This window comes from Podarcis vaucheri, assembly GCF_965113315.1.
Source record: "Podarcis vaucheri genome assembly, chromosome: 1".
NCBI classification, from domain to species: domain Eukaryota; kingdom Metazoa; phylum Chordata; class Lepidosauria; order Squamata; family Lacertidae; genus Podarcis; species Podarcis vaucheri.
Genome location: NC_138759.1, coordinates 45,488,548 through 45,503,792, shown reverse-complemented (window position 1 = coordinate 45,503,792; position 15,245 = coordinate 45,488,548). Strand labels below are relative to the sequence as shown.

Genomic DNA, 15,245 nt, shown 5'->3' with positions numbered 1-15,245 from the left:
GCAAGGCTGAGGGTGCAGGCTGAGGGTGCTTCAAATAAGAATGCGCTTGGTTTCCTCAAACAGCACCATTAAATCTTTTTATAAGCTTCCCCACCCGTATGCTAACAAGCTGCCCCAGATATTTCACACGCAGTGGGAACTGGAAATGCCTATTCAGTACCAGCTAGATAATTCTAGAAAGTAAGCAATTTTTATTTTCCACCGGGCTCAAGCGTAGAACAAAGTTTCATTATTTTTACAGATCTATAGTTTTGGTGTGTCAGCATTTCCGTAATGAAGCTTTATTTTCAAGCGTTTATAAGCTCAGCAACATACTGTGTTAGGTGTGGCTGTGGTTGGGACACAAACAAGCCTCAGGCTGAGGGAGAGGGAGAGAGAATGTGTTTTAAGTCCACTGAAATAATTGGACTTGAGAGCGCCTAACTTTGTTGCCTTCACCTACAATCTCTCAGCCCTGTTTTGACATCAGTCACATTTTCAATCCTGTGGAAGATGTTTATTTGTATTGTTTCGCTCTCTGCTATGAAGAAGAGCCATAATTAGCAAAGGAAGAAAGGGTGGTTTTAAGACTAAAAAAAAAACCCTGAGGAGTGTCTATGTATTTAAATATCTGTGAGGAAAAATGGAACAGCAATTTTGGGTAGGGGTGGGGGAGGAAGCAGCACAGTGAACCCTGGGGGGGGGAGTGCAATGTGGTACAAGATTTCCCAAGCTCCTTCCTCACTGCTGAATGTGCCATCCATGCACAGTGCACAGATAAGTAGGGGATCAGAAAACATCATGCACAGGATTAAGAGTTGCAGATTTGGAGTGCCCAGTGGTAGGGAACACACTTTGCTTGCACAAGACTCCAGGTTCACTCCCACAATCTCCAGGCAGGGCTGGGAGATAATCCTTTCAGAAACCTTTTAAGAGCCGTTGACAATCAGTGTCAACAACACTGAGCTAAACGGACTGGTATAAGACCCATTTCCTATGTTTTCAAAGAGCTTTGGCCTGCTTCACACCTTATGGAATTATTACACACAAAGCACTTCTGTATAGGAATGTACAGTGCTTTTTTTCTGGGGGTACGCAGGGGTACGCATACCCCTAAACATTGTGTGAATCTTTGTATTTTTGCCCATTTACTCTATTTATTTTTCCAGATTTGAACTATAAAATGGGGATTTTCTTGAGTCAAAATGAGAGTACCCCTAAACATTTTTTAAGAAAAAAAAAAGCACTGGGAATGTACATCCATCCATATATACACACTTTATTGTTCACAATCAAAGCCCCCACAATCCACAAACAGAACCTTCAGTGTATAGGAATTAACACAAAACCTGGGTGTAGAGGAACCTGTAAGGATTCTGAGAACTAGATTTTTCAACGCACATGCACAGATTTTTTCAACTCAGTTGCAGCTGACTTTGTTTCACTTTGCTTTTGCTAGATTGCTCCACGTTGTTCCGCTTCAGTCTCATTCCGTTAAAAAATGCAACACATGCAGTTCTAAGTGCTGGGAAGAGCAGAGATAGAAAAACACGGTGGCGACCAGCAGCTCATTGCAAGCACAGTACTAACAGTGACGTAACATTTTCCTCGAGGAGAAGATGCAGTTATAAAAGAAGAAGCTTACAGCACATGCAACTCACCTATTAAATCTTCAGCTGTAAGCAGCAAGGGTTCACTCCAAGGCCCGCAGCCTGCTGAGTTGAGTACACACACCCTGATGGTAAGATCTCTTAAGGGATTCCACATAGTGAGGTTGGCTCTCGTCTCCTGTACGATCATTTCCCCCTGAAGCAAGCAAGCAAACAAAAACCCATTGGTGATCAGCACTCATTTGGCACTTGCTTATAATACCACACAAGGAAGCTGTAAGGCTCCCTGAATGCAGGTATACTTTTAGGCAACTCCAAAATTTTCTGAACACTGAGATTTCCCAAAACCGATTACAGTGGTACCTCTGGTTAAGTACTTACCGTATTTTGCGCCCCATAGGACGCTCCGGCCCATAGGACGCACCTAGTTTTTTGGGGGGGAAATAAAGAAAAAAATTTTTATTTCCCCCCCAGGTGCAGGGCTGGAAGAACCAGGTCGGGGAATAGTGGGAAGGCACACTCTGCCTCCCCGCTGTCCCCCGAGCTTGTGGGGCTGGCGATGGGGAGAAGTGCGCTGATCCCGGGATTGCAGGCAGCTCTGCGCTGCCATCCCGAGCGGGGCGGGACTTAGCGCCCTGCTCCCGATGGCCGCGCAGAGCTGTGCTGAGCCGGGGACTACAGGCAGCTCTGCGCAACCCTCGGAGCCGGTCTCCGGAGGGTTGCACAGAGCTTCCTGAAGCCTGGAGAGCGAGAGGGGTCGGGGCGCACCGACCCCTCTCGCTCTCCAGGCTTCAGCGAAAGCCTGCATTCGCCCCATAAGACGCACCCAGATTTCCCCATCATTTTTGGAGGGTGAAAAATACGGTAATTCATTCCGGAGGTCCGTACTTAACCTGAAACTGTTCTTAACCTGAAGCACCACTTTAGCTAATGGGGCCTCCTGCTGCTGCCACGCCGCCGGAGCCCGATTTCTGTTCTCATCCTGAAGCAAAGTTCTTAACCTGAAGCACTATTTCTGGGTTACCAGAGACTGTAACCTGAAGCGTATGTAACCTGAAGCGTATGTAACCCGAGGTACCACTGTATACTAATATATTGTGCCTGCATTGCTTTTTTTATTTTACTTTTATTAAAATTCCTAATAATCAATGCAAGCTTAGCTGCAGAGGTACAATAAATACTTGAAGAGATGTGGGATTGTAATCGCTCTCTCTTTTTTTCTTTGTCATATTGTAGTGCCTACAAACTCTGTGACAGCCGCATTAGGAGAGGAGTGGGGGGTGGGGAGGAAATTCTCCACTCCTTAATGAGTATGTTGCACAAAATCAAACCCAGAACAGACTGAGGATAACATATGTTACCACCTTCCAGTTTGACACAAACCCATTCCTAAGACTTGCGCGTGGCTTTTTAGGATTCATTTCCAAGCTGTCAGTCTAGAACACAGGCAGCTAATATGGTGCTGTAATGATATTTATTATTCATTACTTTTCTATATTCCACTCTTCTTCCCAAAGGAGTCCAGGGCAGCAAACAAGAAGTGATAATGACAATAACAACATCTTTAAAACCATTCCAACGCAGACGCAGTCTGGGAAAGATCTCAACTTAAAATGCTTGTTGAAAGAGGAAGGTCTTCAGTAGGCCATGAAAAGACAACAGAAAGAGGGCCAGTCAAATCTAAGGGGAGGGAATGCCAGAGAGTGTTGCTGGACTACAACTCCCATCAGCCCCAGCTAGCATGGGCAATGGTTAGGCATGATGGGAACTGGAATCCAACAATACCTGGAGGATGCCAGATTGACTACCCCGGTCTAGAACCTTCCCTTAGCACTAAATTCAAACAGTTTCTCGCTCTGAATTAATTTTATAATTTACTTTTATAATTGATGGTACAGTGGTACCTCGGGTTACATACGCCTCAGCTTGCATACACTTCAGGTTACAGACTTCGCAAACCCAGAAATAGTGCTTCAGGTTAAGAACTTTGCTTCAGGATGAGAACAGAAATCGGGCTCCGGCGGCGCGGTGGCAGCAGGAGGCCCCCATTAGCTAAAGTGGTGCTTCAGGTTAAGAACAATTTCAGGTTAAGAACGGACCTCCAGAACGAATTAAGTACTTAACCCGAGGTCCCACTGTAATTTGAGATACAGCTCAAGATATTGCCTGGCAAATCTGGAACAAGGAATAGTCTGTGACAAGCAGAATATGATGAATTTTATTGATCCAGAATGTATGATTAGCCTTTATCAGCTTCCTCCTGATGAATCTACTATCCAAGTTGCTCTGCCTAACACAATTTTTACACATGACAAGACAGAGAAGCATTGTGTTCTACTGTTCCTGACACAAGTGACAGAACCATTGTTAACTGTTGCATACTATGAAAAAACGTAGTCAAAAGTCTATTCTAACTGATATAGGTATTCCTTTCTCATTAGGGAGGGATACAGGCAGAAATCCATTTAAGCCTCATGTGTGAAAACATTGGCAGTAGGCTCAGATCAAAGAAAGTCCTTTTGCATAATTTGCATTAATGAACTTGTGGGATTCGTTGCCACAAGATGTGGTGACAACCACTAGCTTTGATGGCTTCTTCAAAGGATTAGATCCATTTGTGGAGGATAAGTCTATCACTGCCATGAGTCAACATAGCAGAATGAAACTTCTCTTTTCAGGCATCTGAAGATTTGTATGTACTATACCTTTAAACTGTGCTTTTTTTCTAGAAAAAGAGGTGCCATAACTCACCATGAACAACTTCTTTGTTCTCTTATAATGGCACTGGTATACTCACAGGCACATTCCGGCTGAAAAAAAGTGCTGCCTTTAAAGCCTATTCAAAGCACATTCTTTCCCGCAAAGAATTCTGGGTACTGTAGTTTGTTAAGGGCTGCTGGGAATTGCAATTCTGTGAGGGGTAAACTACAGTGTCCAGAATTCTTTGATAGAAAGAGTGTGTTTCAAATGTGCATTTAAGTTATAGTGTGTACACAGCTTGAGTATATCAGATGACTAGGACAAACAACAACGGATGGTCCTCATTATCATGACCTGCTTGTGAGATCCCAGGGACTGGCTCCTGTTAGAACAGAATTTGGACCATGCTCTGACCCACCAAGGCAATGTTTATGCTGCTCAGTCTGTTACCTGAGTGATGTTATCTTGACTCCACTCCAACCTGTATCCCAGGGCATTGTCCCTATGCATTTCTGGAGCCACTGTTTCCCATTCCAAAATCAGACAAGAATCTCTTTGGATAATGTGTACGTTTTGTGGAGTACTGTTTGGTGCTGTAATGGAAAGAAAATCACAACATATATCCTGTTGTTAGAGAGAGAGAGAGCTCTCAGGAGCAGAGAGGTATGGAACAGCCTTAGGGCAAAAAGCTATTTCATTTCCTAGGTCCCTTGCAAATTCACCAAAGGGACTCTTGAGGTCCTGGAACATCTAAGATTCTTCTTCTCTCCTGGAATAAGCTGTGAATACTGGGAAATTCCAGCATCACCTTTATACCTGCATAAACTAGGAACACCCTCACATGATTTGCCATGAGTAAACTACAGTCTAAGGCACAACAATGGCAAAAAAATGAAGCTGATGGCCAATTGTTTGAATCAACCATGTGAATTATATGGTTCTTGTATTTTGTTGCTACAATTGGAGATGCGGTCAAGTTGTTCAATGGTTTTCTGCATAGCTTAATGAATAGCTTAATGGGAAAATGCTTCACTATTTCCATGAAGCCATGTTCTTACCTAATCCCATGGTCTGAAAATAGACCCAGTCTGTAAAAGGGGAGCTGCCCAGTTCATTAGTGCACTGGACCCGAGCACTATAATTGGTAGAGTGCTTTAATCCTGGAAAAGCCTGGGAAAAGGAGGGGACAGGGACAACTTCTGTGGAAACTTCATCTTCCTGTAGCTCAGCCACCTGTTGCAGAAGGGAGATAAAGCAGATATGAACACACAAGCCAAATACACTCTCATAGATTTAACATAAAATGACTCATTTTTTTTATGCCATAAATCTTTAGGAGAGTTGCATCCAACAAGTAATACATTTCACATAATCTTGGCTTCACAACATTGATATGCAATGACTAATTCTTCAAAATGCTAGAGGCTGTAAGAAAACCATAAACTCTAGAACAACGTCTTGGGTAGGAGACACTTGCTTGGGCATGTGGGAACATTTTGTCCCATTTAGAGGGCATTCCCTATGGCCCAAGAGTTTTGAAGACGGTTATCATCATCACCAGAGGGACGCGGGTGGCGCCGTGGGTTAAACCACAGAGCCTAGGACTTGCCAATCAGAAGGTCGGTGGTTCGAATCCCCGCCATGGGGTGAGCTCCCTTTGCTCGGTCCCTGCTCCTGTCAACCTAGCAGTTCAAAAGCACGTCAAAGTGCAAGTAGATAAATAGGTACCGTTCCGGCGGGAAGGTAAACGGCGTTTCCATGCACTGCTCTGGTTTGCCAGAAGAGGCTTAGTCATGTTGGCCACATGACCCGGAAGCTGTACGCCAGCTCCCTCGGCCAATAAAGTGAGATGAGCGAAGCAACCCCAGAGTTGGTCACGACTGGACCTAATGGTTAGAGGTCCCTTTACCTTTACCTATCATCATCACCAACTGCAGCCCTCCAAAGAGCCCAAAGATACTCTTTCTGAGCCTCATTGGAACTTTGGCTTTCTGAGCCTCCCAGCAATTGGCATTAAACTGGTCCCTTCCGCCTCCCCACCTTTTTCTCTCTCTTCTAATTGAAGCAAGACTTCAATCAACTGCACAAATGGGAAAGCAATAAACTCCATCTGTTCAGCAACGGTATGATAGACTCTGGGAACTGCTCATTATCAACAAAACTGTCTTACAAACCAAGGATACAGAAGAAGGAAGACTATAAATGAGCTACATTTTGAAGTGACAGTTCAACAAAAAATAAATAAGTGTTCAACAAAATCCTTCAAGGCTTGCAGTTATGTGCATTTCTAGAGGAACTTAATTGTTCGCCCTGATACAGCGCTCTGAATCTGCATTTGGCTTTGTGTGCTCAGTTAGCAGAAGGAAATACTCCTCCCATCTAACACTATTATCTTTTGCTGCTTATCTAATAAGATGCAATTTGTAGCTGTGTTCTCCCACACAGGATAATGGGGGGTTTGGATCTTGGTTCCTTTTAATTTGACTTAGCACTTTTGTATGCCTTTTTTTTTTTTAAGACACACCTGCACACTGAATTGTAAAGAGAAGCTTAATCATTTAAAAAAAATTATTGTTTGAAAGTGGTATGATAGAATTATTGTTTTCTATGATGTATGGAAAGGGCAGCTGGCACGGCACCCTCCAGTTCAGATAACAACTCCCATAAGCCCAGTCCAACAACATCTGGAGGGCACTACATTAACCATGCTCCTGATGTTCAGTCGCATTTGTTTTGTCCCATTGCCAGCTTTGGTCAAACATACAGTGCGGGTCTGTGAAGCTATAAAACCTGTTAACAACAAACAGTGGGGTGGTGTTCCTGTGTGTGGGCATGACATACGGAACGTTTGCTTGTGTCCAGCGCTACCAACAATGCTTTTTTTCTTCAGGTACTCAAGGGTATGAAGAACAGGCACCTTTCCCCCCCCCCAGATGTTAAAAGTGTGGGTACCACTTTTTGGCTTAAGAAACAACAACATTGCTTACAAGAATGACAAACATTCTGTCAGCTAGGTAAAGGTAAAGGTAAAGGTACCCCTGCCCGAACGGGCCAGTCTTGACAGACTCTGGGGTTTGTGCGCCCATCTCGCATCTATAGGCCGGGGGCCAGCGCTGTCCGGAGACACTTCCGGGTCACGTGGCCAGCGTGACAAAGCTGCATCTGGCGAGCCAGCGCAGCACACAGAACGCCGTTTACCTTCCCGCTGGTAAGTGGTACCTATTTATCTACTTGCACCCGGGGGTGCTTTCGAACTGCTAGGTTGGCAGGCGCTGGGACCGAGCAGCGGGAGCGCACCCCGCCGCGGGGTTTCGAACCGCCGACCATTCGATCGGCAAGCCCTAGGCGCTGAGGCTTTTACCCACAGCGCCACCCGCGTCCCTTCTGTCAGCTAGAGGCAGGTAGAAATATGGGTCAGTGGACAAGAGCGCCTGCAAATAAAAATCAGAGCTGAGAGGTACTCAACATTTTGCCATTCCCCAAGGCCCTATAACTGAGGGTGGCTGTCATGTCTCCTGACTGGAGAGCGAAATCCCTCTTTCTTTTTCCCTTCCAGCATGGGACAGAAAAGCCTGGGAAGCTTAGGAAAATGAGGCTGCCTGAGGAGGTTGAAATCTGAGCTGCTCTCGCTTTGTTCCATCCCCCCCCCCTCCACTTCACCGGTTGCAAATAAAAGAAAAGAAAAAGAGAAATTTGGAAGGTTGTGGGAGGGACTCAGAAGCCAGACAGATTTGCATTGTACAGTGACTGGTGGACGTGCAAACCAGGAAGAATAGGTTGTACTCGGCGGGGCAAGCGTGGCATTCCAATGCACAGGAGGAAATTCATTCTAATCTGTCAAGGCACAGCCTCTCTAGCAGAGCGGCAGCAGCAGAAATGGTGCGAGAAAGAAGAGCAAAGCCGCTGTGTGCAGAGAGTCACGACTCATGTCATCATCGCCATCTCAATGGGTTCTTTTATTTCATGAAAGTAGTATGCACAGGCTCCTTCCGCAACCCTGCCGAAGCAGAAGGAAGCTGGATCAACTCAGCCGTTTGCTTTTGTTAATTCCCTTCCAAGTCAGAACGCTGACAATGGTGGCAGTGCAGGGAACCCACCCTCTGATGCAATAAGCGGGGAGAGTCCAAGGAGATCGTGCTGTTTTTAACCGTTCACGTCTTTTAAGGATGAACTGAATGTTGTTGGGACTGCTGTCATGATGAGCTGGGCCCAGAGCCTGGGATCCAGAGATGTCCTGTGCATGGGTGCCCAATATGCAGAAGAAGAAAAGAGTTGGATCATTCCCCTAGGCCATAAAGGGTTTCCAGGTATCTGGGTGATTCTGTGCCCCCAAGCTTTCCTCAGCAAGAAGGGTGTCAGGATCCCACCACTGGACCTTGCAGAGAACCCCAGTGCAACTTAGGACCTGGGAGAACCGAACAAGTCCCAAACAAACGTCTTGCTTGTGCTTCCAATAATCTATCTGTGTCCTGCCCTGGTCACTGATTCTCCCTCTCTGCCACCTGGGCTCCAAGAGCAAAAGCTGCAGCAGACACAGTGGGAATCTCAGAGTTGGCATGAAAGGTGCCCGGGTGCCCAAGTGTCACCTTGGGTGCAAAGATCAATTCAGGAAAAGCAAGACTACTTAGCTGTGAACAATGATTCAGTAGATTAATCTTAGAAGGGGAAGGAGGAATTTGCAGTGAAGATACAAGCCTCTCAATCTCCTCTGGAGCCTTGCTGGGTTAACAGTTCTTTCTGAACTCCTCTGGGCTCACTTAAAAAGTTCCAGAACTCCTTGGTTTCTGCTTCCGCACTAGGTGCCGACTATGGGGCAAAGTCTGGGACTCTGCCTGGGCAAGAGTGATCTTTATTGGTTCTGGCTGGTAGTTCTTGCTTGACAGCTGTGCCTATGACTCATCTGTGACAACAGCACACCAGAGAACAGCGTGAATTGGTTCACTCGGAAGATCAATTAAATGGACCAACTTGACATGATGAGAGAAAACGTGAGTTAAACAGAGCTGGCCTTACTAAAGCAGTTGCGTAATTGCTTCACCACGTGTTCAGTCTGCAGTTTAAGCCTTACTTACTGTGTGATCTCCCCAACACCCATTGTTCAGCGGTTGCAGTGGCACTGCAAATATAGGGCGAGTTGCCAGCCAGGCACTTGTCGAGCAAGCATAAAACTACCTTACTTGCTGGACAATGCACAGAATCCACTCAGCTCATACCGAAATTCAGTCACAGAATCAAAGAATTGTAGAGTTTGAAGGGATCCTGAGGATCATTTTGTTCAACCCCCTGCAATGCAGGAAAATGCAAGTGTGCATTTGTTTCAAACTGCTGTGCGACCCGCAATAAAGTACCAATCAATGAACTGCCATTTAGGCCTGCATGTTGCCAACTCAAAAATATGTAAAGTCACCTCCAGAATGTCAGACAGGAGGGATTCAAGCACATACTGGAAATTTAAAAGTGCAACAGATCCACTAAAACAAACAAACAAACACACTTTTCACATGAAGAAGAAATCCACTGAAACGTGTGGGATGAACTAATGATTAATGGGAAGATGTACAAACACTGGTCAGTAAAATCAAAATGAATGCTCATTGCTGCATACCTGCAAACCTATCACAAGAGATGCCCAAAAAAGATCAGCCACAGGTTTCACATAAGCTTTATGCAAGAAAATCTGGATGAATACTCAATAAATAGGTTATCTGGAGGAGCTGTAAGTTACATCAGAAGTTAAAGACTTCTCTGGGCACTAAAGCTAAGGCACGTGGTACCACAGGCTTAGTCTCATGCCAGCACTGAACACTGGGGAAGGACTACGTAAAATATGTATAGTATCAATATACGGAACAACAACAACAATTTTATTGTTTATACCCCATCCATTTGGCTAGGTTTCCCCAGTCACTCTGGGTGGCTTACAGCATACATATAAAAAATTGTAAAACACCAGAGGCAGAGATTACATATACTTTATTAGTCATTGGATGCAGTCCTTTTAAAAATAGCAGAAGTCTCTTGACCATCAATAGGTCAGTTCCCCAAATTAAAAATAAAATGGGACATTATGTATTTTATTTTGCCTATGAACGCATGGAATATGTACTACTAGAACTTACAAGTGGGATTCATCAGTGTGCCTGAGAAATGGCTCTGTGCATGTACCATCACACAGCACTCCTCCATGCAAGGGGAGAGGGATTCAAATTGGTCCAGGTTCATTCTGTGCATGGGAGAGCTCTATGCATGCACATCGTATCATCACTGTACAGCAAACTAAAACTTTGCAATGACACTTGATTATCTTCCTATGCAGGGTCTTTCCAAGTCAGTAGTTTATTTTGGTCCATGCTGCTCTGGTCACAAATTAAGCACTGCATCCTTTGAGGCCAGTTGCCCACAGAATTTCTGGGTAGAAAAGCCCTGCCTCCAGGGTCCCAGACATGCAAAGCAAGCGGCTATCTAGCAAAACATTTCCTGGGTTTGACTGTTTGCTTTGGCCAAGGAGGTATTATGCACATGTCACATACCTGAACTGTACAAGAATGAAGTGGAGAACGGCCATCAAATCCTGGCAGCCAAGTGATACTGGCATTGTTGCTGGTGATTTGAGTTACTGTCACATTGAGAGGTGGAAAGGGGAGAGCTGAAAAAGAAGGACGGGTGCTGTTTAGCATATGTAGAACTGAGCAGATATTTATATGGAAATGTGCAGACGCTACAGTCTGGGAATTTGGATAAGGTCCCTGAGAGGTGCTAATCAAGCTTTGTATGAACAGGGGTGGCTTGCACATGGCATTATAAATCCTGATTAACACTGAATAACTTATTCTCTTTATTCAGTGTTTGGTATTTAAACAGATATAGCAAACACAGAACATTTGACACAGGCACTTCTCAAAACATTCTGCTGTGGAATCTGAGATGCAAGCAGTGCTAGCCTGAAGTTCCTAAAACCTTTGCATAGCATCTCTCTTGTCAGAGGGGCTGGAGTGCTGGAACATGGAAGCAAAGCCTAGTCCTTTTAATAGGCAGATGGTAGAACTGATGTGCTAGGAGTTAATTTCCACTAATTCCTATTTTAAACACCGAAAGTATACAGGTTTGGGGAGTTGTTTTTTTGTTTTGTTTTTTTTTAAAGAATTCCAAGTAGATCTAGGTATGTTTGGGCCAATTTCATAAAACAAATGCAAACTTGTCTTATTCCTCTTATTGAACAACTACTACAATGTCATTCTGGACCCAAAGCAGTTGGGTGGTGTACATTCACATATGTATCCATGTGGCTTACCAACGTTTAAATGCTTTAGTGCTAAGCCAAAATCCATTCTTTTTGTTGCACTTATACGCCCCTCTGAAGCTCAGAGCTCACATGAGGCTTCCAAGCAGCTGACCAGGCCAAGACTCGCTTAGCTTTAAAGGAGCAATCACATCATTTGCCTTTACAGTACTTAAACTTAAAATCTAGGCTCACATGGGAGAAAAACAGGAGAAGCCTACTGTGGAACCAGGTAAAGTACTGAACCAGCCAGTGGTGAAGGAGGAATGGCTGATGTTGCAAATAGCTAATACTTCAGTGATGTGAAACACAGAAGAGGCTTGAGATTACTGTACAAGTCAAACCACAGGTTGTGAATCCTGCAGAATTTTAAAGTCCATCTGATGGACTTCCAGCTCCATATAATATGTACACCAACTGAAGCTACTGAACACTCTTCATTACTCCATGTAGAATGTGTTAGTAATTTAATCTTGAAGTGACCGGGTCTTGTGTAACTGTGCCATGATCAAAATTTTCTTTTTTAAATAAAAAATTTTAAAAGCTGGAGTTGCCACCGATGAAGCTGGTCGAGATCACAGCTTCCTCCTGCCACATCTCTTTCCAGGAGCCAAGCTGGGTTCAGAATCACTGAAATCTGTTCCAGATTTAGATTTGGAGCATGGGAGGTGGTGCAGTGGGCTCAAAGGGGAAGGGAGAATGAATGGAAATTGCTTCTCTTTCTCTTACGTTAGCAGATGCCTCTGCAGAATGGCATCCTTGGACTTCACCCAGAGGATTTGCACTAGGGAAAACTACATGTGTGCGTATGACTCCCTGCTTTGAGCCATCTGCAATGTCTTCCTTGGCTTGTTTTGTTGTCTTTGAACCACGTCAGCCCAGGCTGTTTGCCCTTCGCTTCTTTTACTGCTCTGGCCCCCGCTCCTCTGATTTACTCCCAATCTTCTCACTCCATATGTTCCCTCCAGCCCACCCCTTCCCTGCTCCCGTCATCTCCTGCTCCCACTCTTGGCTCAGCAGTTCCATTCATGCTGCCACTTTCTCTTGAAATGGTTCCCCACACCTTGCCAGGATCCTTCTCCATAAATCCACTTTGCCCTTACTCTCCGTTTTGTTTCCTTGCAGCGCTGTCCTTTGTCTTGCTTCAAAGATTGGTAAACATGGCTATAAACTCTACCTAGATGGCCCTAAGAGGCAGCATCTCTTTATCTCTCGGCAAGCTTCTAGGGAGAAGGTGGAAAGGTGTTCTTGCAGCTTGCCCTGAACTGAATAGAAGAGTGCTGCTGCACCCACCTTCTGCTTTTGGGTTTCCCATACGCATCAGGTTGGCTCCCATGAGAACAGAATGTAGGACTGCATAGGCCTTTAAACTCATTCACCTCTCCTTACATTCTTAACAGCCAAATGTTTTGTCACCAACATGTGTGACAGTGCAATCAGTCCCAGTTCTGTTTGGTAACAATGGTCCTTTATGTTGAGGGGGGGACACGGTGCAGTATATTCCTCGGAATGTTCAAAGAACTCTGCTGCATCAAGCTAAAGTTCCATCAAGGCCAGAAATTTGTTTCAACAGTATCCAGCTTCTGGAAGGAGGATGTAACAACGCTTTGCATGTAGAACACCACAGGTTCACCCCTGGGTTTCTCCAGTGATAAACAAGACACAGATGCATAGGAAGCTGCCTTCAGATCTAATTGTCCACCAAACTGAGTATTATCTACTCCAGGGGTTCTCAAACTTGGGTCTCCAACTGTTGTTGGACTACAACTCCCATCATCCCTAGCTACCAGGCCCAGTGATCAGGGATGGTGCCAATTGTAGTCCAAAAACAGCTGGAGAGCCAAGTTTGGGAAACCCTGGTCTACTCTGACTAGCAGCAGCTCCCAAGGATCTTGGGCGAAGATTTTACCATTACCTGACATCCTTTTTCCTAAGACGCCAGGGAATGAATCTGAGACCTTCTGCATGCAAAGCATTTGTCCCACCATTAAATTATGATCTCTTTACGACTCTTAACGAATTCAAGCAACTTAGCATATCCAGGCGATGCAGGAAGTAACAGTAGTTGAGGGCTCCCACCATCCCAGACTGTTGTCTATGCTGGCTGAGGCTGATGGGAACTGCAGTCTAACAACATCAGGGGGGCATCACATTGGATATCCTTGGTATAAGGTCAAGGAAGCCAGAGCCCTCCACAGGTGCAATTTGAAGACTGCAGATGAACCACCATCAGCATCCAATGGCTGCTGGGTAGCTGATATGAGCTGCAGTCTCCAACTGTTTGGCTCAGAAAGACTGCCTGAGGATGAGGAAGGATATTGATTTCAAACTGAAGACATGATTCACCTCACCTGGCCTCCTCCAGGAATTTATGTGAGGAGGAGGAGGAGAAGCCAGGGAGCTTACACCATCAGCTCTTGAAGGAACCAACAATAGCCTGAAAGAGTCTAGGTGGGGAAGCCCCTCTCCACCATCTGAGGCACTACCAAAAGATCTGCTGATGAGCAGCCCAGGCCTGAGGACTCACGCCATAAGCATCAAAGACCACCAATGGCCTGGGTGAATTCAGTTGGGACAGCTCCTTCTTCATTTTCACAGTGCTGCTTATCAGACCTATATGGCCTGTGAAATGCATTGAAGTCAGAACAGGAAGATCACCTCCTGCAAAAACCACCATCAGTCTGAGAGAATGCTACTGTTTTATTGTTTTACCTTCTGAATCTTTTATTTTGTATTTTAAATGGTTCGAGTGGACAATACTGGGGGAAGACACTGGTTTGGACAATACTTGTTTCCTGCTTGGCAGGGGGTTGGACTCGATGGCCCTTGTGGTCTCTTCCAACTCTATGATTCTATGATTCTATGATTCTAACCCACTGGTTTGAATCAGTGGCCACATTCCAATGGTGGGCAGAGCAAAAAAACAACAACAAAAAAAACCCCAAAGCCATTTTTTTTAAATGAGGGGAGAAAGAAACAGCCCTTTGAAAATAAAGGTTCTGGTAATCCTCATCCACAACAATGCACCCATATAAAATGAACTAATCGCATTTTGCATTGCTAAAAAATATGACCAACCAACCAAAACAAAGCTGTAGATTTGCCCTAAAAATAAGAAAGAGCGTGAGTCCCTCCTGGCCTGCAGCTACTTTAGCTTCTTATGAGGGGAGGAAACACCGCAGGAAAGTAGCAGTTGTGAAAGGAACAAAAATTATTAATAGGGCTCCAAATTACCAGCTTTAAATGAGAGCTTTGGCATTGCAAAGCACAGAAATCCACAGAAGCATAACATTCCTGAAATTTAATTGCCCTCACGGTGATCTGCCTCCTCTTGTTCCCTGCAGTTCACGAGATGCCAATGTATTGGGGGGGGGGAGTGTGGGTGTGTGGGAGGGGAGAGGAGAAAAGAAAAGAGAGGAGAAGGTTTGGGGTGGTATTTTTGCTACGAAGGCATCAAACTTGTGCAGAAAAGGAAGATTTCCGTGTTCGTCCTCTGCAGATGACATCATTGTGGCCCACCTTCCTACCACAAACAGTTCTGATGCCCCAGTTCAAGGAAAATCTGTTATTTCGTGTCACATCTTCCCTTCCTGTGCCAGTTGGGGTTTGGGTTTGATTGCAAATTTTGCTGCAGGGACACAGGCCCGCATACCAAACAGTGAGCACAGTGCTTTATT

The 15,245-nt window shown here is 45.0% G+C and overlaps 1 protein-coding gene and 1 long non-coding RNA gene across 3 annotated transcripts in view; one reads left to right on the top strand and one right to left on the bottom strand.

Moving 5' to 3' along the window:
* The window catches only part of TYRO3 (TYRO3 protein tyrosine kinase), a 68,519-nt gene that overhangs the window by 24,219 nt on the left and 29,055 nt on the right, over nt 1-15,245 (bottom strand). For both annotated transcript variants that reach the window (XM_082239673.1, XM_082239672.1), the window contains exons 6-9: nt 10,820-10,935; nt 5,348-5,522; nt 4,740-4,882; nt 1,641-1,785 (exon numbers count right to left, since the gene is read on the bottom strand). In XM_082239673.1, the coding sequence (XP_082095799.1) occupies nt 1,641-1,785; nt 4,740-4,882; nt 5,348-5,522; nt 10,820-10,935 (579 nt within the window). The remainder of the gene's footprint in view (nt 1-1,640; nt 1,786-4,739; nt 4,883-5,347; nt 5,523-10,819; nt 10,936-15,245) is intronic.
* Nucleotides 6,858-9,783, top strand: LOC309542865. Its single transcript, XR_014224474.1, has 2 exons — nt 6,858-7,303; nt 7,685-9,783. It is a non-coding gene; the product is annotated as an uncharacterized lncRNA (long non-coding RNA).